The sequence below is a fragment of the Thamnophis sirtalis genome, unplaced genomic scaffold (genome assembly GCF_051295495.1).
Source record: "Thamnophis sirtalis isolate CommonGarterSnake01/CBP01778 unplaced genomic scaffold, rThaSir2_p1.2 scaffold_4, whole genome shotgun sequence".
NCBI lineage: Eukaryota > Metazoa > Chordata > Lepidosauria > Squamata > Natricidae > Thamnophis > Thamnophis sirtalis.
The window spans coordinates 84,349,212-84,376,410 of NW_028261384.1; the positions used below are offsets into that span (position 1 = coordinate 84,349,212).

A 27,199-nucleotide genomic window follows, 5' to 3' on the forward strand; every position below is an offset into this window, starting at 1 on the left:
TCATTCCCATTTTTTTACATAATCATTTGTTATGCAAGGGCTCAGTGGTTAAGACACTGAGCTTGTCTTTCAGAAAGGTCAGCAGTTCGCCGGTTCGAATCCCTAGCGTCATGTAACGGAATGAGCTCCCATTATTTGTCGCAGCTTCTGCCAACCTAGTGTAAGATTCCCTTTTTAAAACAGTTCAAAAGCATGTAAAAATGCAAGTAGAAAAATAGGGATCACTTTTGGTGGGAAGGTAACAGCATTCCGTGCGCCTTTGGTGTTTAGTCATGCCACCCACATGACCACGGAGACGTCTTCGGACAGTGCTGGCTCTTCGGCTTTGAAACAGAGATGAGCACTGCCCCCTAGAGTTGGGAACGACTAGCACACATGTGCAAGGGGAACCATTACCTTTACCTTTATGTAAGGGCAGGGAACACAAGTAAAAGTAAAAGACACAACAAGTGGGTTGTCTTTTCCTTTTAATGAAAGTGTCAAATATATGAGCATAATAAAGATACTATTTATGTTTAAAGGTGCTGTTATTAAAAAGAAAGGCAGACTTAGAGCCCTGCTTGGAAATGTAGGATGTGGAAGTACCAGAGTACCCTCTACTTGTTTGCATTCTTCTGGTGAGGGGTCCAGTGATCACTGCAGTTATACATGCCAATAAAAAACGTTGCATCTCTGTCCAATTGCTTTGGATTTTTATCTAGATGGGCATTTCCCCACAATATATTGAAAGTAAGGGAGATCATTTTCCTTTGGTTAATCAGTTAATATATAGGAAGTGGACCCTGCCCTAGCATGGGACTAACGCTAGGAAGAAGAATCAGTTAATATAGAGACAGTGTTCATTTAGTGACAATTGAGACAGCAACTTGGTTGTCAATTAAAGTAATTGCTAAGTGAAATTGCAACAGTGCTTAAGATCTTAGTTCAGCTTTCCTTTGCGTCTAATGATTAGTCATATATTAAATTTTTTTTATCACCATTGTAACTGAATGGTCAGTAAATGAAGCAGTTGTTAAACAAGGACCAACTATATATTAGTTGAGTCCTGAGTCTCTTTTGAGAGTGGGCGGCATACGAAATTTAATAAATAAATTACTGCTACAATTGTGGGATGGATAAATAGCATATAGATGAATGAATGAATGAGGATTGCTCTGTGAAAAAGAAGAAAGATGAAGACAAAGGACATACTTGTGAAGCACATAGAAATAAGTTACAGGAGGCTTTATATTATGTAATCTTCCAATTCCAAACTATTTTTTTCTTTTTATTGATTGTTTTTCTCCTCTAATTTGATAGATCTCATTAGGAAATCAGAATATGATCCAAATGCCATTCTCAGAAATATTTGAACAAAGTTCTAGTAACTGACATTTTCTTTTTACTTAAACCGGGTTTTCCCTCTGTAGTATGTATGCATTGTGTTACTTGAAACATCTTAAAATTTTATTTTAAATGAAGCACTAAACAATTTAATACCACTTGATGGCAGTAAAGTCCTGTAACATTGTTGTAAAAACTAAGCATCATGTTGTAGCCTCCTAATAGATCTGCTTTATAACAAAGAATATTCATAATGGAAGCTTAATAACAATATTAAGCTTCAATATTTCATTATATTGAAATGTTTACATATTAACACAGTCTCTTTAACCAAGAAGGCAAATTTTTTATTTGGCAAGACCTGTTTTTAACGAATACATGCTGGCCTCTAACAATTACTTTGTTCCTTTCTAGGTGCACACAAATCCAACGCTTGTTTATCTTTTTCAGGATTTTCACAGTTACTGATGTTGATGTTGGTCTGAATTTTCCTGGATCCTCTTTTTTCTCCCTTTTTGAAGGTTGGAACCACATCACTTTTTTTCCAGCCCTCTAGCAGTGTAAACCATGATCCCAAAATCCAGTCTCAGTGGCACGATCTGTTGAGCAAGCAATTTGCCTGTAGAATCATCCATTCCCTCGTTGGGTGTTGACTTTCCATTGGAACTATAGCTGAAAATACTACCTATGCTCCTAAACTCATTTGCTTCCTGTCTAACCGCTCATAACCCTTTAAAAAAATTTCAGCATCTTTTTTTGTAGCATTGTTTGTCCCAACATGAAAGATGAGAAAGGGATACTAATCAGTTGGCTTGATTGATTGGGTAAGCCATCTCTGATCTTTTGCACCTGAGAGACAAAGTACCTTGCAAGGTTGCTCAGTTTACAAATTGCTGATAGTGTTCGTTTGAGAAGAGAGTCGCCAATCACCACCATCCCTTTTTCTCTTTTCTCCAGGGCGAAGATATGAAATCGATGTTCAGCTCCAGTGGCAGAGATAGTTCTTCATGGGGTTTTTTGTCCTGTTCTATCATTTTCCCCTCCCTCCCTCCTTCCCTTATCTATGTCTCTATCTAGCTATCTAGCGATCCATCTCTATCCATCCATTCATCCATCTATCTCTTTTATCTATTATATGTCTGTCTGTCTGTCTGTCTGTCTGTCTGTCTGTTGTCTATTGTCTATTATCCATCCATCCATCCATTATGTATCTATCATCTATCTACTGTTATCTATCTCTATTAAATGTCTGTCTGCCTATTATATATTATTTATCATCTATCTATCTATCTATCTATCTATCTATCTATCTATCTATCTATCTATCTATCTATCTCTATTATCTATTATATGTCTCTCTACTTATTGTCTATTGTCTATTATCCATCTATCCATCCATCCATCCATCCATCCATCCATCCATCCATCCATCCATCCATCCATCTATCTATCTATCTATCTATCTATCTATATTATCTATTATACGCCTGTATTTAATGTCTATTATCTATCTATCTATCTATCTATCTATCTATCTATCTATCTATCTATCTATCTATCTATCTATCTATCTATCTTTTTTGGCTGCTATTTTAATATTTTTTCCATCTCTGCAGAATTTCCTACCTTTCTGCATTCAGGAAGCTCATATGTACTGGAGGCAATGGGATTCTACTAATGTTGCTCCATAGTTACTACTATTTGAAGTATTGATAATCTAGTGCAAAGTTGGATTACCTCCAAGTTAATTGTACTTTGTTCTCTAAAATCCCAAGGTTAGCCAACAAGAGTCAACTAGTACAAGAGCCAATAAACATACCTAGAATTACAAAACAAGATATCTTTCAATTCAGGAATTATTTTTCAATGTTTCATCATCTTTTTACACAAAAAATCAATTTCCAGCTACTTCAGAGATTTAGTTATTAATAATTTTCACTTTTTAAAAATTTAATTGTATTTTATGTTCTATTTTTTAACTGTTGTTAACTGCCTTTACTATCAACTAAATACAGAAATGAAGTATCAATCAAATAAATATTTTTTCTTTATAAAGCATCCTACTTTAGCTGGAAAAAGAAAAGACATGTTGTTATTCTGTTCAGAAAAATGTGGACAACAGCAAGATACCTCTGTGGTAATTAATTTGCTTCCCTTGATTTGGCTGCCAGAGGCACTTGGGACCAGTCCTTTGCTATTTTGAGGCTGGCCCCATGGGTCAGATTTAAGCACCCCCATGGGCCGAATGTGGCCCACGGATCTTGAGTTTGACACCTCTAACCTAGATGGTTGTTTAACTTTATTATCTTGCATACAAACAGATCTCTTGCATCTACATCAAGGTTTCTCAACCAGGTTTCTGTGGAATCCTAGGATTCCGTAAGAGGTTATCAAGGGTTCCCTCGGAGCTCCTCATTTAAGCAAATGAAAGTCTTCAAACCTCTAATCCTAAATTGGCTCACAGTAGTGGGCAGAGGGCCAGAACTGTGTACATGCATGCCAATGAGGAGGTGAGCAAAATCCACACTGAGTAGTGAGTAAGGAGTGAGGAGGAGACAAGGAAAGAGAAGAACAGCAGGTGGTGGGAGAGTATGCTCAAGAGAGGAGCGACCCCCCTGGGCCTCTTTGCTGGGACATTCCTTGCTAGCATGCCAGCTTGCCAGTCTGATTTTCGGCTGGTGCAGCAGCTTGGTGAACGAGCAAGTGCAGGAGATCTAGGGCTGGGTTGGCCAAGATACCAGTGGCAACAGGATCCACCCATGGGGAGCAGAGAAGAAGACATGGGAAAGGAAAACTTTAATTCTTTATTTTTAGTTTAAGAACACTATTAATGCATATATACATGACTACACATAAAATGAATATAATAATTTTGTAATTTCTGGCCTATATTTGAACCTAAATCTTCAGGAGTTTTCTGAAGCCAGAATAATATTTTAGAGGTTCCACCAGACTCAGAAGGCTGATTTAGAGTCTTATACCAGAATGATAAAGTTTTCACTGGTCACATGGTGTTTATTTAAGGGATTTGTGACTGTTAATGTATACACATGGATTGCAATGCAAAATAATATTTTTGTTAAATTGAATATTTTTTGTTAAGTTGAAAGCAAGAACAGGTTGAACTCCCTGATATGAAACATGTCTTAATAATGTTAATCCAATTGAATTAAAAATGTTACTTCATTTTAAGAATTATTACTTAGAAATAATAAGTATGTTTGAATAGCTTCAAAATAGAGCATTACAGGTGTAAAATTAAAACACATAGTTTTTGCTACATTGATCCTCTTTTGTCTCACACTTTTCTTTACATTTTGCCATATAAGAGTAAGGAATGGAAGGAAATGCATTTTTAAAAAAATGTTTTTAACTCTTTAAATAATCTTGGATTGTATTCTGAACAACAGGAAATATACAGAAAAAAGAAAGGACAATGTTGGCGGAAGCTATTATAAACATGGAAAACAATATTATCATTTCTTCTAACTGAAATGAATTATAAATAAAACCCTGGAATTTTAATTTATAATAAAAATCAACTTAGCAAGGTAACTCACTAACATTTTCTTCACTAAATGTTCTCTTTCCTGTCTAAGTAAATGTTAATTTAGTTTGAATTGATTGAATATTAAATGCTTCTAGTTCTGTTTTCTCAAAATGATCCGTGTTGGGAGTTGCAATTCAAAGCATTCTGGAGGCTATCAGATTAGGAGAATGTCACTGAAACATCATGAGAAACCATATACCGTACTTTTCAGAGTATAATACACACTTTTCTCCCCCCTAAAATAGGGTGGAAATGGTGCATCTTATACATCAAAAACAGCCATTTTTGGGCTCCAGAAACCCCACCCCATGAGTCCTGTTTTTCACAAAAACAGGGTGCGCAGACTGTTTGGGAGACCTGCAGAGTGCTCTTAGGGGCTGGGGAGGACAAAAACATGATGTATGGGGAGGTTGGGAGGAGAAAAACAGGCCCATTGTTCATAAAATGGGGGGTGTTTTGCCCTCCCCAGCCCTTAGGAGCACTCTGGAGAACTCTGGAGGCCTCCTAAAAATCTGGTTGCCCCGTTTTGGCAAAGAATGGGTGAAAACAGGTCCATTTTTGCCCTCCCAAACCCCCCAAGAGTGCAGTTTTTGCTCTCTCCAGCCCCCAAGACAGAGGTGGGTTGCTACCAGTTCACACTGGTTCGGGCAAACCGGTAGTGGACTTTGGGACTGGGTCGCCGAACTGACTGAACTGGCCATGCCCCCGAACCAGTTCCCCGGTCACCCATTACATTGCCAGCATGGTTTTTACTCACAATGTTCTGCACGTGCCTAGCACAAGAAATGCGTGGCACGCGCAAGCAATGCACGGCACGCACACACATGAAACAATCCACAGTAATGCTGGGAGCAGCCAATCCTGCCCCAAGAGCACTCTGCAGGCTTCCCAAACCCTTTGCCAAAACACTTTTCTCCCCCGTAAAATAGGGTGGAAATGGTGCATCTTATACATCAAAAACAGGGTTTGGGAAGCCTGCAGAATGCTTCTAGGGGCCAGGGAGGGCAAAAACTTTTTTTCTTGTTTATCCCTTTGAATCGTATATTCTGATGCATCCTACAGTCCAAAAAACATGGTAATCATTCTAAGAAGATGAACAATTGCACTTTTATATCATATTTTATATAATAGTAAGACTGGTGCGAACGAACTGATCCTTAGTTCACTACTTTCTCAATCTGCATGGCATGTCTCTTTCCAGGCTTCGTGAATTAAGGAAGACCATGGAGGATCCTTCATCCAAGAATCTTCTCTATTTTTGAAATATAGTTGTAAAAGAGTTATGTTCCTGAGTACTCCAATTCCTGGATGCACAATTTTCCTTGAATAATACCACACACTCAAAACAAAACAAAACATTGACCGAATTATCAAAGCTGTTGGAAGGGTTGAACATTCAACGCAATTAAGCAGGTGCCACAATGCAGCATTTTAAGGACAGGAATCATAAAGAACTACAACAAAATTATTTTGTTAGTTGCAGATGAATACTTCAGTCTATTCATTTTCTTCTATGACACATGAACAGTGTTTATAATATAATATAATGACATACAGACCTGAAATAATATGGGAAGGAATAGTGTTGATGCCTCCAGCAGAAAAACAAATCCCTATTCAATAGAATGTAGCAGTATGGCTGTTTGTAAGAAAAATATCTTGGATCTCATACATTAATATAAAGTAACTCGTCATTATTTCAGATTCCTGTATGGTAAGCAATCCAACTTCGATAGTAAGTAACTCGTGTGTAGACTCCAGGTTTATTTGGCTTAGCGCATTCATCTCCCCAGCTTACTATGCCAACAAGGTACCATATTCCTCTTGAATCAGATGTAACCAATGGTCCACCAGAATCACCCTAAAAGGGATGGAAGATCACTTTAGAAAGACCAGGAGAAAAATCTATAGTGTATATAATCATATGACAGATAGAACTGTTTTATCAAACATGATACCATCTAAAATGATTTCCCTTGACATAAAATCTTCTTAGAGGAAGATATAATGGGGTCATCTGAAAACCACATTTCTCTCCTGCCTCCCAAACTTTCAGGGCTGGACTTACTTGCCAACTTTAAGGGCTTTAAAATACAAATTAATATAGAAATGGAATAGAATAAACAAAGCAATAAAAATAAAGATCACATATTTCCAATCCTTAGCCATAGCTTTCCCATTCCTTTCCCCAGATGGACCACCATAACCCTGGAACTGCAACAACAACAACAACAACAAAAATGGCCATCCACATTTTGTATCTCCTAGATCACCTCTTTTTAAAAAGATTTTTAAAATTCTGCCTTTATTTTTTATGAATAACTCAAGGTAGCTAACATACATAATACTTTTTCATTCTATTTTCTCCTGTGAAGTAGATTGGGCTAAGAAAAGATGACTGGCTCAAAATCATCCAGACGGCTTTTATGCCTAAGGTAGGACTAGAAGTCATAGATTCCTATTTTCTTGATCAGCATTTTAAATACTACACCAAATTCATTTCCCACTCCCATCTAAATCTCTGTTAGTTAGTTATAGAAAAAGATGGTGGTGTATAATAAGTGGATTTTGCTCCAGCACAAAAGTACTACCATAATATATGCAGGAGCCTTTTGCTGACTTCTAAGTTATTATTACATCTACCTGACAAGCATCGCTTCCACCTTCCAGGTATCCAGCACAGAGCATTCCAGATGAAATGGCTCCATTATATACTTGTCTTCTGTTGCAAACTTGATTACTTATAATTTTCACTTCTGTTTGACGAAGTTCACCAACACTGGGACCTGATTTTCAAATAATAATAATGTAGTATTTTATACATGAAAACTCATTATCAGGTTATAGAGTAGCACAATCACAAAACACATATGCTTAGTCTGTGATTTCGTCCATAGTATCAGAAATATTTTAAATTCCATCCCTTTAAAAGATATCTTCCTATGATAATGTAGCCTTCTACAATACATTATTGAAATTCAGAACATGGTACAAGCCGTCCATAGTCATTTTCCAGTTAACTAATAGGAAAGAAAAAGTCACCTCACAAAAATAGTGTCACTCTTATTCATTCTCTGGGTAGGAGATAATAGAATTGCCTCACACTACTTAAGAAAAAGGAAACATATAGGTAATATATATAATTTGCAGCACATATATTTGAAAGTAGTTGTCAGGTAATGTTCCCCCCACCCCCTCCCCGATATTTAGTTTTCTTACAGATGAATAGGCATATGAATTTATATATTCTGCCTAAAAGAAGGCAAACAGGCTAGATGCTTGGCACCCCATCAGTCAAAAGGCTTAATTGCATATTATCAAAAAGTTCTAACTCTGTTATTCTGTGTTCTAACTAACATTTTCAGGTGGCTCTATCAGGTCCAGAATCTCAGAATTAAACATTAATTTCCACAATTGAACATTTATGTTTGTATTTATCTTATCTATACAACTGAAGGTGGCAAACATGCAACACATCTTCCTCACTCTATTTTTTTCTACAATACCTCTGTGAAATAAGAGAGTAACTGGTGTTTCAGAGAGAGAGAGACAGAGGGGGGAGGGGGGAGGGAGAGCCAGTTGTACAACTTGCCCAAAAATCACCCAGCTGGCTGCCACTTCTATGAAGGATTTGAACGCAAAGTGTCCTGCTTTCTAATCTGGTGCCTTAATCACCAGGCCAAATTGCAATAATGTCAAGTGTTTCTCTTCCTGAAATCTTTATGGATACACCTGTTAGAAAATAAGCCCACCTAATAGTGTAATTTGATGTCTCTATAAATCTGGAACCAACTCTACTGTGGTTAACAAATGATGAAAGAATGATTATTCACACAAGCAAACTAGCCCCAAATAAGGAGCTACTAACCATCATCTTTAAGAGCACCAAATCCTGTAACAGCACAAGTGGTATTTTCTGGAAAAATATATGAAGCTTCTGGAAGACAAACACGATGTACATCAGTTGTAAATTCCACTGGGGATGAAAGCTGTACAACAGCAATATCAAATTCATGGTTCATGACATTATTAGCATAATGCTCATGAATGATGATCTCGCGAAGATTCCTTCTCATTCTTGGAGGTCTTAGACGAGCCCCAAAACTACTTGTCCAACTTCTGACATCTCGGACACTGTAAGACATTAGAGAGTACAATTTATGCAACAAGCACTCTATTTGCATTTTCATTTATTGTAAACAAAACTTCACAATGGTTTCTTGCTAACTATTTTCCAGTTTTTCTGCACTCTCACCGCCATCAAACTTCAAGATTAGAAATACATTCAGTTTATAAAATGGAGCGTTTAGACATAACAGCAGATGTGAACAGAGATAAGAAGCTAAACACCACTCTCCTTTCTACAATTTTTTTAGTTTTGAACATATGAGACAAATTATATTAGTGGTAACATCTGTGAATAAATGAACTTTATTGATTAAACATGTTGGTTCAGATGTAGTCTTAGATGTATGGGGAAAGATTTACTCACCCTCTAAAACAATGAGCAGCAGTCACAAGCCAGTTATTGCTGATCAATGTTGCTCCACAACGATGAATGCCATTTAGCTGGAGACTAGCTTGCCAGGGCCATTCCCCTTCCCCTGCAATGGTTCCTCCATAGATTCTCTCCACAGATCTGTCCAGTCGTGTCCCACAGCCTGCTCCCAACCCCAAAAAAGAACATTCCTTTCAAGATAACAGAACACTTTATTAAAGGGAATCTGATTTTTTTTGCTAGAAGAACTATAAAAATCATAGTTTATTAGAACAATTTTTAATGTTAAAAAATAAACAAAAGACATTCTCACTAAAGATGTGGAATGTATTAAACAGCCATACATTATTCATTCACTGAATGTTAAGAGAACAGGTAAGGGAGTATCAAAACATAATTGTTTCGGTTCATGTGCTGTCTTGACATTGTTTTTTTCTTGTCCTAAATTATTCATTCACAGGAAAACAAGAAAAGAATTGCATAATCTGTTTTGAATACAGGAATTCCTCAATTTCTGCGCAATGGGGACAGAATGTCTGTTGCTAAGCCAACTGGTTATTAAATAAGTTGCACCCAAATTTATCATCTTTTAGCCATGTTCTTAAATGAATCACTTAAGTGACTCACATGGCTATTAAATGAATCTGGCTTACCACATAGATTTTGCCTGTTGGAAGCTAACTGGTAATCAAATGGTAATCATGTCACCACAGAGTGCTGCAACTGTAAAATGATAGAAACTGTTTTTCTGAAAACCCTTACTCTCCACCAAATAAATACAGAATGGCATTTCTGGGTTCAGGAAAGAAAATAGATATGTTTTGCAGGTTGCTGAGGTTAGCTCAGAAATATTGTTCTTTTTTCTCTTAGAGAAAATACTATGTAACAGTTCAGTTTTGTAGAAATATCTCATCCTTTAAAAAAATATGGAAAATCTAAATTGCAATATTACAAATGTAAATTTAAAATTTATTTTCATGACAGATTACTATAAGAAAAGAGGCTCCAGTATCTTTTTTGCCTTCGTAATGTTATTTAGCGGAAGTGACTTCAAATGTAATAATCAAGCTGAAAAAACAAATTCGAGATGATTGGGCATATTAGGAGATTAAAAAAGAGTTTGAGAATGATGGTGCTAAGGCAGTCTTTCTCAATAGGGCAGTCTTATCTTATACAGTAGGTGTGTCCAGTATCCCCAGTTATAAAATTAAAAAGATCCAGATAACAGCATCCAGAGGAAAATGAGGCTAAACACATCTATTTTTAACAAATCTGTTTTCAAACAGAAAGCCCTTCTGATACTTACAACTGTTGAGAAGATTTGTACCATTTTTTTCATTTATTTCTGAAAAAAAGGTAAAGATGACAAATATTAATTTGGCAATAGCAATATTTCCCCATCCTTCATCCTAAAGTATGTGATTCCATCAATCAATCAATCAATCAAAATAGAGCTGGAAGGGGCCTTAGAGGTCTTCTAATCCAACCCCCTGTTCAAGCAAGAGAACCTATATACCATTTCAGACTGTCCAGTATCTTTAAAAACTCCAGTGATAAAGCACCCATAATTTCTGACAGCAGCTGTTCCACTGGTTAATTGTTCTCACTGTTAGGAAGTTTCTCATTAATTCCAGATTGCTTCTCTTCTTAATTAGTTTTCATTCATTGTTTCTGCTCCTGCCTATAGATGCTTTTGTAAATAAGTTGATCCCTTCCTCTTTGTGACAAAAACTCAAATACTGGAATACTTGTCACCACTAGTCCTTCTTTTCGCTAGGCTAACCATACCCAAATCCTGCAATTGTTCTTCATATGTTTTAGTCTCTAGGCCAGTGATGGCGAACCTATGGCACGCAGAGCCCTCTCTGTAGGCACACCAGCCATTGCCCCAGCCCAGCTCCACCACGCATGCATGGACAGCTCCCACCAGCTAGCTGGTCTTCGGATCTCTGGTGCGCATACACAGGGGCAGGGCGCATGAGAGGGATGCATAATTTGGGAATATTGGAAGAGGATGCTTTCATGCCAGTATCTCCCTTCCAGTAGGGTTGAATGCACAGCTTTTTAAATAAGTGTTAGATCGGGTAATGGAAAGGCACACACAGGCTACGGTAACAACAGCTCTTTATTAACTCAGTAGCAACTATGTACAATCCAGCGAAGATTGAGTCTGATAGAAGCCCTTTTATAGGGAGCTGTCAGACCCTTCGACTAAAAAGATTAAACCTGTGTTCCTGCCGGAACAGAGGACCTTGGTGGAAACCATTATAACTGTAGCAAGTATCTAACACCCTTCTCCTCTTAGATGGAATAATCCTACTGGTAACGTAGTCATGCAGGTAGATGGGCTTTTTGGTAGCTCTGCCAGACCTGCACAGTTCAGTCGGAGGGTATTCTTCGGACAGGTCGGATGGACCTGTTTGCTCCGCAGCTCTGCTTGGTGGAAGCTCCTGGAACCTTTCACAGGCCACGGCTGGAGCTTCTAGAGCCGGTTCGCTTGGAGCTCGCTGCGGGCCTGCAACACAAGAAGCTAAGTATCCCGGTGACTTCGGGTTTGAGTTGTCTGTGGAAGGAGTGACTTCGTGCTCCTTTTGGGTAGGGCTTTGGCTAACTTGTGCAGGAGTTACCTCTGGCTGTCTAAGAGTGGAGTTGGAGAGGTGGCCATGGAGTTGGTCAACGTGCCTTCTCCAATTCCGACCGTCCTCGAGTTCTACGAGATAAGAGCGGGGGCCAGTGAGGCCTATCACTGTGGCAGAAATCCACAGAGTTCCCCTGGCATAGTTGTGTGCATAAACTGAATCCTCTAGGCTAAAGTTCCAAATTTTGCTTGTGGAGTCTGAGGGTGATGCGGCAGAATAGTTTGGATGTAGCCAGTCTAAGTGGGACCTTAGCCGGAGACCCATGAGAAGCTTGGAGGGGTTTCTCCTTGTAGTGGCACTTGGCGTGATGTGTTGAATTAGCAGGTAATGGTCAAGCCGTCTCCCGGGCCCATCCTAGATAGGGCCTCTTTTGCAGATCTCACCATTCTCTCTGCCTGACCATTGGAGGCCGGACGGAATGGCGCGACCAGGGCATGTCTGATTTCCTGTGCTGCTAGGAAGGTCTCAAATTTCATGGCCGTGAATTGGGGCCCATTGTCAGAGACCAGGATGTCGGGTAGGCCATGTGTGGAGAAAAGTCTCCGTAGTACCTCAGTGATCGCTTCTGCCATAGTGGAGGTCATCAGGACTACCTCTAGCCATTTTGAGTAGGCATCCACAACTATGAAGAAAGTCTGGCCATGAACTGGGCCAGCAAAATCAATGTGCACCCTAGACCACGGTGCTTGAGATTGCTTCCACTCCTTAGCAGGCGTTCTGGGGGAGCTGGTCTGGACTTCTGGCACAGTGTTCAGGTAGCCAACCATTCTTCAATCTCCCTGTCCATGTTAGGCCACCACACATAACTCCTGGCCAAAGACTTCATCCTGACAATTCCAGGATGCCTTACGTGTAAAACTTCTAATACTGCAATGTGCAGTTTGGGTGGAACAACGACCCGGTCCCCCCACAGCAAATAGCCATTAAAAACAGATAATTCATCTCTCTTACAATAGTACATTTTGAAATCAGACCCAACAGGACCCTTGGGCCACCCCCTCCACACCCAGTTCAAATTTGTTTGATGATGGAGTCTTTTGCAGAGTGGCGGGAAACATCACTAGATGAGGCAGGGCCAATCTCCAAGCAGTCAATAAGGAGGTCTGGTGTCTCCTTAGGGTCTACAAGAAGTTCTGGCAGCGAGCAGCAACTCAAAGCGCCGGCATGCCCCAAAGTGGAACCTGGTCGGTGGATGAGGCAATAGGAGTAGGCAGCTAGGAAAATGGTCCCTCTGGTCATCCGTGGTGATAATGACATAAGAGCAGGTCGGTCCCCAGCCAGCAAGCCCAAAAGTGGTTTGTGATCCGTAATTAGTTTGAAATCACGGCCATAGAGGTACTCATGGAACCTTTTTACTCCAGCCACTGCAGCAGAGCCTCATGGTCCAGCTGGCTGTAGTTCCGCTTGGCAGCAGACAAGGGCCTTGAGTAATAGGCTATGGAAGCCTTAATTCCATTGGGCATGCGGTGGCTGAGGATGGCTCCAACACCAAACAGGAAACCTTACAAGTCAACACTAGTGGCACGGTCTGGCTGTACTGCACCAGGAACGTGTCTGCTGACAGAAGTCTTTTTACCACAGCAAATGTGGCAGCCTCAGCTCTCCTCCAGAACCACTTCATGTTCTTTGCCAGGAGATGATGTAAGGGCTCAGCAACGGTGGCTTTCTGTTTAAGAAAGACACTGTAGAAATTAAGGAGCCCGAGGAATGCCTGCAGCTCGGTTTGATTGCGAGGTGTAGGGGCGTCCTGGATTGCTTGAATTTTTTTAGTAGTTGGGTGAATCCCAGAGCCATCGATTAGGTACCCTAAGAATTCAATCTTTGGCACGTTAATTAGGCATTTTTCTTTTTTGAGATGGAGGCCTTTGTCTCGAATTCTGGTCATAACAGTTTGCAAACATTTGAAAAGTTGTGCCTCATTTGTGGCCAATACCAAGATGTCACCAAAATAGGGGACAATTCCTGGAATCCCCTGCAAAAGCCATTCCATGACACTTTGGAACAGTCCAGGGGCGATACTAATGCCAAATTGCAGGCAGTGACATTTGAATGCACCCTTGTGCATCACAGTGGTTTGGGCCTCCGCTGTAGCACCATCTACAGGCAATTGTTGGTATGCCTGCACCATGTCCAATTTAGCGAATACTTTGCCAGGGCCTAAAGAATGTAATAAATGCTGTACAATGGGTACAGGGTAAGCGCTTTGTTGTAACGCTTTATTGATTGTGCATTTGTAGTCCATGAAGATGTGGACAGACCCATCAGATTTGACAGGTGTCACTATAGGGGTTTCCCAGTGTGCGTGATCAACTGGCTCTAGGATTCCCTGGCCTACGAGCTTGCCAATTTCCAGATCAATTTTTGGGTGGAGAGCGAAAGGTACTTTCCTGGGTTTTAGCCTTATGGGGGCTATGTTGGGGTCTCAATTAAAAGAGATTGGAGTCCCCACATACTTACCCAGACCGGTGCTGAAGACATCCTCAAACTCCTTAAAAATTGCTTCAGCACTCTCGTCTTTCAAGGCATTGATACCCGTCACTTCTAGGCCCAGGGCTTCAAACCAGTCAAGCCCCAGGAGGCTCTGCAGGTCACCGCTGACCACCATCACTGGGATCTGGCCAGTGTATTTCTTGAATTGCATCCGGAAGGTGCCCTGGCCCACGATGGGGATGCAGTTCCCCTCGTAATCATGAAGGCTGATGTCAGGGACATGTAGCTGCTACTTCTTCAGGCTAGAGATAGCCCGCTTGAGTGTGGACCATGGTATGATGGTCAGTGATGACCCCATGTCGATCTCCATTTTGCATAGAGAGTCCTCAATGAGGACTGTGACCTTCAGCTTTTTTGGCCGCCTAGTGCAGACTTGGCTGATTGAGGTGTGATAGGTGACTTTGATGTCACCTTTTGCATGCCGTGGTGGCTTCTGCCATGCCCCTTGGTTGGGCCTCTGCTGGTGATTAGACCGCCTTCTTGGCTGCCAGGTCATCGTGGGGTGCTCGCTTCTGCAAACTTTGGTGATGTGCCCCTTTCACTCTCAGCGCTGGCAGATAGTGTCGTGGAAAAAAAACAAGCCGATCGGGCATGGTCTCCTCCACAGCTAGTGCAAGGCAAGAATCATGGTTTGAATTTGTGCGCAGGCTTGGTGCGACTACTGCGCATGCAGCAGCTGTCATCTTCTTCGCCCTCTGAGCTCTTGGTCTCTGCAGCCTAACAATGTACGTGTGTGTTCTTTTGCACGTCTTGTGTAGTGCTTTGGTGCTGCAGTGTTTCTGTTGACTTGACAGTCGATTCTGATGCCCTGGCTTCATCCAAGGCAATTTGTAGAGTGAGGCCAGATTTGGCAAGTAACCTCCTCTGTAAATTAATGTCCCATACACCGCAGATGATGCGGTCAAGAATAAGCTCATCTAGGTCTCGGAAATTGCAGTACGCTGAGGCCTTTCGTAGAGCCGCAACGTACTCGTTGATTGATTCACCTTCCTTCTGGTTGTGAATATTAAATTCGTGCTGGTGGACGTGCTTAGATGGCTTAGGAGCGTAGTGGATCCTCAGTGTCTGCTGGAGCATGGACCAAGCAACCGATTGTAGTGGCGTAGGCTCTGACAAGTCTTTGGCAGTTTCGAACACTTCCGATCCACAGTAACCAAGGAACATGTTCATCTTGCGGCCTTCAGAAAGGCCCATGAGGTCATTGGCTTCGAGGAAGCAGTCGAACCTCAGCATATATGAATCCCAGTGCTCAGTGACTAGGTCATACGGAGTCGGTGGGGCGTGCATGGCCATTTTGTGTTCTAAGGGTGTTTTGAGTTTGCCACTCAAAAATGGCTACTCGAAGCCGTGCTGAGCTCCGGGCTGGATTTACTTGCTGGATTGCTACGCTCTTTTTGGTTCACTAATTGCCTTCCAATCCCATCTTTGCCAGTATTAGATTGGGTAATGGAAAGGCAAACACAGGCTAAAGGTAACAACAGCTCTTTATTAACTCAGTAGCAACTATGTACAATCCAGCGAAGGTTGAGTCTGACAGCAGCCCTTTTATAGGGAGCTGTCAGACCCTTCAACCAATGAGATTAAACCTCTGTTCCCACCGGAACAGAGGACCCTGGTGGAAACCATTATAACTGTAGCAAGTATCTAACAATAAGAGATATGAAAAATTTGCTTAAGCTTTTTTTCGGCTCAAAACAAAACAGAATAGCTTACTAAGTCTTTGTAAATACAGTATAAATGATGTTAAAACCATATTAGCTTTAGGAAACCTTAAAATTGTAATGCGACATCTCTAATTTCTTCCTCTTGGTTAAATGTTTTAAACTGTATTTTTTTGGATTAGTTTTTATGTAATTTAAAGTATTTAACTTTGCATCTATCTACTATTACAATCACCAGAAAGAAAATAAGATACCTATTAGGAATTTGATCTCTATATAGACTCTTACAGAAACTATGTCATATAGTTTGTAATCCATTTAGTTTGCAATCCATTTAGTCATAATTAACCAACCAACTGATGTTCCCATTTGTTGACTTGTACTGTACAAGGGTGACTAGTTCATAAAAATAATCAAATAACATAAAGATTATTGGCTTTGGCTCAATGAAAAATTTTCATATTTTTTTTTGGCAAAATGCTCTGTAAATTCCTAAAGATAATTCCTTAAATATTTAAAAAATAAATGAAAACTAGGGAATAATTATTAATAAATTGATGGAAATTTGAAACCTGTAGTATTTTGTTTCCCCACAAAGGGGGAGGGGCTGAAAATACTTGCTTAAGATATTTCTTAGAAATAGAAATAGGAAATGGATAATGCAGTTTTGATTAAATCAACATATATATATTTCAGGTTACAGTGCAAGCAAATAAAGCAGTTTAAAAAATTTGATCATAATTACAAATGACATCTGTAACACTTGCCTGAAAGCTTATAAGAAGAAATATCAATACTTAAGGGCCATGTTGATGACTTCAGTTTTTTCAGCAAACTTTGATAAATATTTGTCCATAGTGTCTCTTTATTATCTGTGGCAATGAACTTAAATATTAGCAGCACATCTGCCAGGACACCATCATTCCCCGGGCTGCAAAAGAATAATACAAACAGCTGACCAAACAAGCCAGAATATTTTCTATACTCTGCAGGGGTATTTTCCCCCCCATATACTATTCACTCAAGGATTTCGGGCAAGTAAGACAGAAAAATTAAAATACTGTTTCCATCCATAAAGGAACACCAAGTAGAAGCACCAGACCGTGTGCTGCTTAACTCATTGCTTTTTAGAAATGGATGAGACTCAGCAGATACTAGGAAATATTTTGACATAAATTTGGGTGACACCATCAAAAATAGCTATGATTTGGGATGGAGAAAATATAGGGATCTGTGAGAGGCACAGAGCTTTTTCCTGTTTTAACTCTTTCCCCTTCTCTTTTCATGTGCCAATCTCGTAAATAAACTTTATTCGTTGGTGATTGTTTGCCTATGAATATTTGCCCCAAATTGCCAGAAATTTGGGTATGCTGAAAAATATGGGGGTAGGGAACAGAAGCAGGATAATGCCTTTCATCTGCCTAAATAAATAAGACAACATTGTAGACTTTCCAGTATTTGCAGAATACTGATCTGCCAGAATAAACTTCCAATAAATGGGGTGTTTTTGGATAAAAGAATGCCAATTTATTATGTGGTGAGTTTAAAGCCAAAATCTTGTGGATTAAGAGAAACAATAGAAAAGATTAGTGTATTCTAACATGCCTCCATCTCCTAGGTGTTAGACTCAACTAGCATAATTATGCTAGTTTTGAATGTGTGGCTGATTTATGGGAGTGAGAAACACCATTTGGGAGAAATAACCCAGATCTATTTCTTAATGCTATCTGGACCATTTCATTTATAAATTTATTCTCATGTCATTGTTAGCGATTAATTCAACATCTATTCCCAAGTGGAATATTCAACTCCATACCTTAGCCTGACAACACGTTCATTAATGAGCCTGTTTTCTAAGGGAGTAGCGTGAAATGCTTGTTTAATCTGTTGAAAGGAATGAAAAGTTATCTTTAATATAAAAATGTTTTAAACAGTAGAAATGCAGCAGTTACCCTACGTCTATGTCTCCAAGTCTGAAAGATGATTGACACAATGTTCCTATCATAGCCATACTAGTTTTGTACATGCCTAGAATCACATGCAATGGGAAAGGGCGGGGCTTTTAGGGTAACATATTCCATCATCTTTGCAGATTCTGACTATTCTTTTTCATAGACATCCATGTAGCAGTAAAAAAAACCAACACAGTATGAATCCATTAAAACAATCTGGCCAGGTTTAAAAGAGCAAACTTGATTATTCTTTCTTTATTATCTGAGTTAACATTTGTAAATAACTTGGATTTAAGGTTTGAAATTTTATAATAAAAAATGCTAGTGATATAATTAGGAGGAATAACACCCTAGAAGACAATATCAGGATTCAGCAACAAGCTGGAACAATGGATAAAAACCAGCAAATGTATCTCATCAGGAATATATTGTTTATTTTCTTCAACTTTCATTCTGCCTAGAGTCATTTGGAGATGACTTTAAGCAGCTTAAGTCTTCAATTTGTATTTTTTTTTAAAACCAAAGGTCCAAATGCAAGATAGCATGGCATGTGCCTTCGTAACTCACAAAATGAATATGAGCCAGTGCTATAAAGCAGATGGAGAAAAACAAATGAACAATTGGGATGCCTCAACAGAAATATAATGTCAAGAGAAGTCTTATTTCACTCTATTCAGAGTTTGGCAGACCACAATTAGAATACTATACCAAGTTCTGGTAAACATATTTTAAAAAGAACACTGAGAATCTGGAGATATTTGGAGAAAAGGTGATTTAGCAATGGAATAAACTGTCTTAGAAAGTGGTTGACTTTTTCATTAGATGGAGAATTTATATATTAAGAAGGGATTACTTGATCTCCAAGGTGTCTTCCATTCCTTCTATTCTACTAGTATTCTAATTATGGTTGGCTGGATAATAGGATAGGAAACTCCACAAATTTACCATCCCCTTAAGATAATTTCTTTCTAAAAAGAATGTATTTGGATCTGCAATAAAGAAATAAAAATTAAAATAAACCAAACATGAATACAAAAGATAAGCTTGCTTGGACTTTAAGCCTTTAAAACCCTTCCACAAATGGAAGCTATTAAATTGCAATATTAGATTGTGTAACCAGAATGAAATTGAGTTGTAGAAAGAGTTGCACATCTATTTAACAAACTAGGCTTTATTGACCATTTCAATGGGAATTTCCTCTAAGTTAGCCACAAGCTTATATTTGAAATAGAGGTGACAAAACTGTGCAACTTTACAATGAACCCTGGAGCAATCTCTGCCCTGTTGTCTTACCAAAGGATACGCATGTGGAGCTAATTTAAGTACCTCACCTAATTTTTCACTAGTACTATGACTTGTTCTAAGTGTTAACTTTTAATTGAATGGCTTCATATTAGGACTATCTTAACTTTGGACTAAGCTAGTTTAATGCCATATTTTGTTATTATTTGTCCCTGATATTGTATTTCTTGAACTTTAAAGTTGTGGTTTTTTTAGTTTCATACTTGAGAACCTGGCTTTTTTGAGGTCCAGGTTTAATCATTGATTGCATAGGTAATCTTTCACTTACAACCAATTGAGCCCCAAATTTCTGTTGCTACGTGAGATAGTTGTAAACTGAATTTTGCCACATTTTATGTCTTTTCCTGCCAGAATTGTTAAGTGAATCTAGCTGCTCCATTGACTTTGCTGGTCTGAAGGTAACAAAAAGTGATCACATGACCCCGGGACACTGCAACCATCATAAATATGAATCAGTTGCCAAGCGTCTGAATTTTGATTGTGACCATGGGGACCATGGGGATGTTGCAATGATCATAAATGTGAAAAGTCATGTTATAAGTCACTCTTTAAGTGCTGTTGTAACTTTAAATAGTCACTAAATGAACCATTATAAGACGAGAACTACCTGTATTCATTTATGGTACACACAAGCATATATCAACATTCTTGGAATGCCTTCTATCAATTGTTGCATGCTGTTATGAAACACTTAAACTCAACCCAAAGGGCATATATTTAATGTGTATCAACTACATAATGTTCTAAGCATATGTAGGAGTGTGTTTCCTTCATCCTGTGGCATGTGCCAAACCCAGCTAATGCATCTAGTTGGAAAAATATCTTCATGCTTGTTAATTCTGCTAGCAGTGCCATGTGTTGGGATACGAAAATATTGTCTCTGAATTAACTGAATATTTACAATCAAGTTGGCTCAATTGTCAATGACCACACATAAATAATTTTTCTCCAAAACTTTATGTCCTCAACTTAGTCACCCAGATCTTCCAAATAGTGCACACACCTTGCTGCTGAACATCTTATTTTTCTCTTTCCATCTTCTTCAGCATTATAGACTTTCTAAGGGAGCTGGATATTTGTGTAACATGTTCTTAACTTGATAATTTGAGCCTGTTCATGTATGCCTTGAGTTGATTTGTTCTATGAACCATTTGTTGTTGTTTTTTTGTTTTTCCATGGTATTCTCAGGAGTCTTCATCATCAAAATTTAAAAGCATTAATACTTATTCTATCCTGTTTCTTGAAAGCTCAATTTTCATACTTCATAAAGTGTCACATGGAAAAACATTACCTGCACCATTTCAATCTTTGTAGATATTGGCATATCCCAGCATCTGCATATTTTTTTTCAATGTCTTCACTGGTGCTCTACAAACTGCTAAAATACAGAACATTTCTTGACTGCTGGTTCTTTTACTGTTGATTGCAATGAGCCCCACTAGATACATAGACCAGACTGGGAATTAGCTTCACGGGTAGGCTAAAACTACTTTTATTGACATTTGCTATAATAACAGAATCTTGCAAGTCTGACTGTGCTTTACTTCCCCATTCTTTTATACTTCCATAAAATAAGGAAGCATCTGCCTGAGTCATTCACAAATATATCTATTATAGATTTAAGAACTGCTTCAGCTCCTTTGCCAAGCTCCAGTAAGGTAATCTTTCTTATTCCTTTAAATAGCTGATCCTAAAAGGCAGAAATTATCCACCAATTTTAATTCCTTGTCAATTCTAGGGCTGGTTGGGGCATCTACTGCTGTTAGTTTGGTCTTCTTTATATTTAATCTTAGTCCCTGACTTTAATTATTAGTGATACCATATCATTTGACTCTCAGAATAGTATAATCAATGTAGCTCAAATTACTGATGTCTCCTTTTCTAATTTTAAAATCATGCTCATATTCTTCTAATTCATGTTTCTTCAATGTATATTCAGCATACAGTATATATTTATTTGAATAAATAAATGATTATTAACAGAACCCATTGTTTCTTATGGAATATTTTTTAGGTGGCAGAGAGTGCAGATGAGATAGAGATTCATAAAAGCTGCTAGGAAGTTTGTGCAGTTTACTAAAGGGAAAGGAAGGGCTTACAATTTGCAGAATCCCACATCAACTTCCAAATAAAAGAAACAGAAAGACGGGGAAGGATTGTCCTTTCCCAAAGTTTCTGTGTCTGTCTGTGTTCTTTTCCTTCTCCAGAATTTAGAACATTAAATGCATTAAAAATCATTAACACTTACCAAAATCTCAATACTTCTGCTCAGTTCTCTAAATTCTGCTGAAGTCTGTTTGTCATAGCTAGGCTGATATTGCTTATTTTTGATTTTAAAGGAAGCATTGTAAAAGAATAGCTTCTGATCTGCATATGAATAGGGAAAAATGAAAGTATTTATACTATAGTATCAATTAATTTACAAGAATGAGACACAATTAAGCAATCATCAAAATAAGAAATTTTCTAATAATTTAGAGGTTTTATAGGATTAACTATTATAAAGTGAAAGATATACTTTAACTCTGAAGCAAAGGATTTTAATATATTTCCCATATTTTGTATGGGAAGAATGTAGGTCAAGTAGAATAAATTGACCTGGATTATGAATGGTATCTCAAAAATTGGTCCTAGATAAGTAAAGTAGTTGCATTTTGGAGCTATCAGATAGCGTGTATGTTAAGTGAAAGAAGCCATGCTAGTTAAAACAATTCCACATCTACAAAAATAATCAACTATGTCTTCTCATTCTTGATAATTGGTTAGTCTCAAGATTGATTTTGTTTTTCATCCTCCTTTCAGAATCTCCAGTGAAAGGATTACAATTTCTTGGTGAAAGGCCAGAATCAGGCTACTTTCTGCTAGGATGCAAATGTTGCAGTGTACATGTAGTCTTAGTATAAGCTTACTGATATATAGAGAAGCTTTTCAATCAGATTCCAATCCTGTAAAACAAAACATGAGCAGGTTCTTCCTTTGACTTATCACCATTCACTATCTCATCAATGTCCATTGGGCTTATTGTGCCAGGGGTGGTCTTCAAGTAGCTTACTAATTCTATTACCTTATATCTAAATATTAAGACTTGTGGCAGCTCTAACAATATTTCAGCCCTCCAAAATAGACCAGACTTGGAAGTCAAAGATAGGTAATTAATACAAGGAATCCTCAGCTTACAACCATTCATTTAATGACCATCAAAGTTACAACAGTACTGAAAAAACTGACTTATCACCATTTTCCACACCTACAACCATTACAGCCTCCCTATGGTCACATGATCAAAATACAGATACTTGGCAACTGAGATGAATTTATGGTCATTGCAATGATCCAAGGTCAGGTGATCACCTTTTGTGACTTTCTGACAATTAAAGTCAATCATTTAACAACTACCAGTGTTACTAATTTAAAAACTGCAGTGATGTACACAACAACTGTGGCAAAAAAAGGCCTTAAGATGGGGTAAAACTGAACGTCTTGCTTAGCAATGGAAATTTTAGGCTTCGTTATGGTCTTAAGTCAAGGACTACCCATATTACTTTTATTGCAGGTGGTCCTTGACTTAACCATAATTGGGACAAAAAAATTGTTATTAAGTGATACAGTCATTAAGAAAGGAACCACATCACCACATTCAATTTTGCAATCTTTTTTAAAAACCACAGTTGTTAAGCACGTCACTGTAGCATTAACTGACACATCACCTGACCACAGTTTGTGATCTTCCATGCCAGCTTCCCTATTGATTTTGCTTGTTGGAAGTTGATTGGGAAAGTCAAAAATAGGGATCATATGACTGCATAATTCCACAACTATTGAAAGTGCGAGCCAGTTTCTGAGCAACCCAAATCATAATCATGTAACTGTATAGATATTGTGATGGTCAAAAATGTACTGACTGGTCATTAGTCACTTCTTTGAGTGATGTCATAACTTCAGACTCTAAATAAATGGCTGTAAGTGCAAGACTACTTGGTTATAGTCACAGAATTTTGCAAGTCTGAAAGTACTCCCACCTCTCTTTTTTCTTCATGAGAAATAGGGAGGGTCATGCTTGATATGCTTTCTCAAATTATATTTCTGCCCTGGACTCAGATGTTGTTATATCTGACCATTGTTTTGGTTGTAGCTCTTCATCCTATTCCTCAAGGTTATTCCTTTTGCCCATTACACAATGCTGGCAGGATCATACTTTGCCTTGGGTGATACACCAACACAGAAATCAGACAGGAAAACATTGCTAATCCATAATTAATACTTTATGTTGTTTGGCAGATGATCTGGCTTGAAATGATCCAGTTGAAATAAAAGTAGCTATAAATTCTTCAGGAAAGAAATGCACAACGTAATTTTTTTTTTTCTGATTATTGAAAGATTTTCAAGCACAAAGCCATTCAAATCATATTGACTGAAAAAGAAATATACTTACCATATATCAAAAAGTACACAAGCAAACCAACGGCAGTGGCTAAGACCAGCAATACCGCTACCACAATTAAAGCAATCATCCATGGCGCCAGAGGACTGGTTCTTGATTGAGACATTCTGAGAAGATAGGCAAACATAAGATGTTGTAGGAAACAAGTGAACCTTAAGAAATGCAGTTAATTTCTGCTATAGTCTGCTTTTGGATTGAGGTTGATGATGATGATGATAATAATGATAATGATATTTAATGTTTATGCACATTAAATGTTTCACAAATGAATGAATTAAAAATACTGCTGAACTAATAACATATTAACTGCATTAATCTTCATTCATTCTTTCTTTATTTCATCAATTGCGATGGTAGTTGCAATTGCAACTTACAATTTCAATAGTTGTAGGCATACATCAGGGGTGGGTTCTGGCCAGCTTTACTGCTGGTTCGTTTGTGCACGCTCTGGATGCTCACCGCACGCCCATGCACAATTCAATTAAAATTGTTCTGTGCAGAACTCAAAAACAAGATGTTGACAGTGCCAACTGGAGAACCATTTTGGGGTCATGGCAGGCCTGGGTCACTGCCAGTTCCAGTGACCCAGGCCACTATGCCACTACCAGTTCAGCCAAACCAGGCTGAATCAGTAGTAACCCACCTCTGGCACACATTGGTTTAAAGCGAACAGATAAGGAAAATAAGAAAAGTAATGGCACTTGAGGAACCCAGAGCACAGCCTCCTTGTTGGATCTAATGGGTCGGGAAGGAACAACTATAGCAAAGTACCCACAAATAATTATTTACTTTGAAATCTTTTTGCTATCTCCTTTGTAAATTATATAGAACTCATAATTGAGGCAGCACACTATAGAGACATTTGACTATTTAATTTAGTTCTCATATTTTGCAAAACCGCATCAGATATTGTTCTACATTCAATTATCACTCATTTAAAAGGGGAAAGTTTGACCAAGTCCACTTGTTCACTTCTGATCATGGTCATGCAGAAGATTAGGTACTACAAATATAAGTAAGATCCAGCACAAGCAAAGAAATTCAGTCATGCTTTTTATAAAAAGCTTTTGTCATATACAGCGGCCATTGGTTTTCTAGTGTCTTTAATATTCATTCTGAACTATAAGATCAATATCCATGCTTAAAATAAAGTGGGAAACCTGCAGTCCTCAGCTACATCCTGGATTTACAGTTTTAAAACTGGCTGTGCTGCCTTTTCCAAATTAAATGTGCAATACTGCAAATTCCCTTCAGATTTGACTCTATCTCTGGCTCCAGCTCTATTCTTCTTAAACTAAATATTATTATATCCTAAATATTATTACCTCCCTGTGTATGTGTATTCCCGTACACATGACATGCACTAACTAAGCTTACCAAATAAATAGACAGTATAGGCTTTTCTTTACAGTTCCATTAAAGTGCCTTCCTCTAGTCCTTGAGTCTGAGAAATTCTTCCCAAATCATCCGGATCCACTCTCCACCAAGTCTGTCATCCCAAGTTCCAAATATCCCAAACAAATGCATGCTCCAGGGGAGTATCAGTGCTTTTAATAAGGGCCATAGATAACAGCATCCATATATATTCCACGGAGTCCACAAATGCCGTTAGTGTACAGCTAAAATGCTTTCCTTCCAAGGAATAAACAGAATTAGAACCAAGTGATGCCTACCATCTTGTCAGCAGAAGGAGGCAAGGAGTTTGCCTGAAGCAGCAAGCAGGCTTAGCCAGCCAATATAGCATGTGAATTGGTAAAACCTGTATGCAAACAGCTTCTCACATGCATTTGACATGTGAGAGTAGTGCACGGAAGATAGGGCTCCACTGTTCTTTAATAGTAATGAGGACATTTCTTTCATGATTAATACATAAAGGAGCATTAGGCATTTTAGGACCTTGAGTACTACACCCTATTATTTCTGTACTATTTGCTCCCGGGGATGCAGCAAATTTTAGTACTATTAGACTAGCCCCATTAGGAAATCCAACTTATGAGTAATTGCCTGGGGAAAAAGGGACTCAGTGGAGTTTCAGGACTGTCCAAATCTTAATCCGGAATTGCCTCTCATTCTCGGACTCTGAAAGCAAATTTGTGTATAGACTTAATTAATAAATGCTTAATTAATATACAATTAATGTCAGTGCCTAACTTAATGCTTAAGAAAAACTTCTATCTCAAGCATTTGAATGAGCTGGACATGCACTCATGTCATCAACTGAGGCAACCTAACAAGTGATGAATATAGCATATGTCCATGGTGGCGAACCAATGACATGCATAGAGGTGGCAGGCAGAGTCTTCTGTATGGGCATGTGCACTGTCGCCCCAGCACAGATGAAACGCTGCCAGATATGCACCGAAACAAGCGATGGGCAGAACAGGGCTCTGATTTGTGTTTCATGCCTTAAATTGATAGACAGCTGAGGGCCTGTTTGTGAATGCTCCCTGCTCCTTTCCTTCTATTTCAAAAAACCCTCCCCAGCCTTTCACTTTTTCCAACACTCACCGCCCCCCCATTCCCTCTGGTAGTTCTCATTTGCTTGCCTTCTTTCAAAAATTACACCGATGCACAAGCAAGTAACCAGTGCATTGATGAGACCTAATTGCAAAGAGTGTGTGTGTGTGTGTGTGTGTGTGTGTGTGTGTGTGTCTGTGTGTGTGTAAGACTAGACCAAAGGGAACTTGCACACCATTTTCTATCTCTATAGCAATTATGGATCCCTCTCTCCCCACCTCTTTGCTCCGTGCTTGGTCCCCTTGGTGTATTCTTTTCCTATGGCAGGATTTTCTCAGATCATGTGCAGAGTGCCTTCATGTGCACAGGAGAGAAGTAGAGGAGAACTCTTTAGCTTTGTTCTTCTTCGGTCCGGCTCTCTCCCACCCTCCCATCCCAGCCTCCTGCGCTGTGGCGATCCTTCACAATCACCCCAAGTCCCTGCTGCATTCACACAAGGACCACTGACCCGTCTCCTTTCAGGAGTCTGCCTAACCTCCCTTCTAAGGCTAGCCGGGCTCTGCTGCCTCCTCTTACTCTCCTCCCACTCCCCACCTCAGCAGCAATAGCGTGAATGAGAGAGAGACTCTGTGTGTGAGAGAGGTGGGGGACTCAGCATTCTTCCCTTCTCCTAAGTTTGCAGTCGCTCTCAACATCTGGGGTGGAAAAAGCAAAACGCCAGGGAGGGTTTTTTGAAATAGAAGGAAAAGAGCAGGGACCATTCGCAAACAGGCCCCCAGCTGTCTATCAACTTAATTGGGAGGCGTGAAACACCGATCAGAGCCCTGCTCTGCCCATCACTTGTTTCGGTGCATATCTGGCAGCATTTAGTCTGTGCTGGGGAGAC

General features: G+C 38.9%; 1 protein-coding gene across 2 annotated transcripts in view; it reads right to left on the reverse strand.

Moving 5' to 3' along the window:
- Positions 1-6,186: 6,186 nt before the first annotated feature.
- The window catches only part of LOC106542261 (transmembrane protease serine 11E-like), a 37,550-nt gene continuing 16,537 nt past the window's right edge, over positions 6,187-27,199 (reverse strand). For both annotated transcript variants that reach the window (XM_087713232.1, XM_087713233.1), the window contains exons 2-10: positions 23,848-23,963; positions 21,664-21,782; positions 17,978-18,045; positions 16,929-17,092; positions 10,678-10,716; positions 9,366-9,534; positions 8,742-9,007; positions 7,517-7,659; positions 6,187-6,734 (exon numbers count right to left, since the gene is read on the reverse strand). In XM_087713232.1, the coding sequence (XP_087569358.1) occupies positions 6,573-6,734; positions 7,517-7,659; positions 8,742-9,007; positions 9,366-9,534; positions 10,678-10,716; positions 16,929-17,092; positions 17,978-18,045; positions 21,664-21,782; positions 23,848-23,962 (1,245 nt within the window). In that variant the 5' untranslated portion in view covers position 23,963 and the 3' untranslated portion in view covers positions 6,187-6,572. The remainder of the gene's footprint in view (positions 6,735-7,516; positions 7,660-8,741; positions 9,008-9,365; positions 9,535-10,677; positions 10,717-16,928; positions 17,093-17,977; positions 18,046-21,663; positions 21,783-23,847; positions 23,964-27,199) is intronic.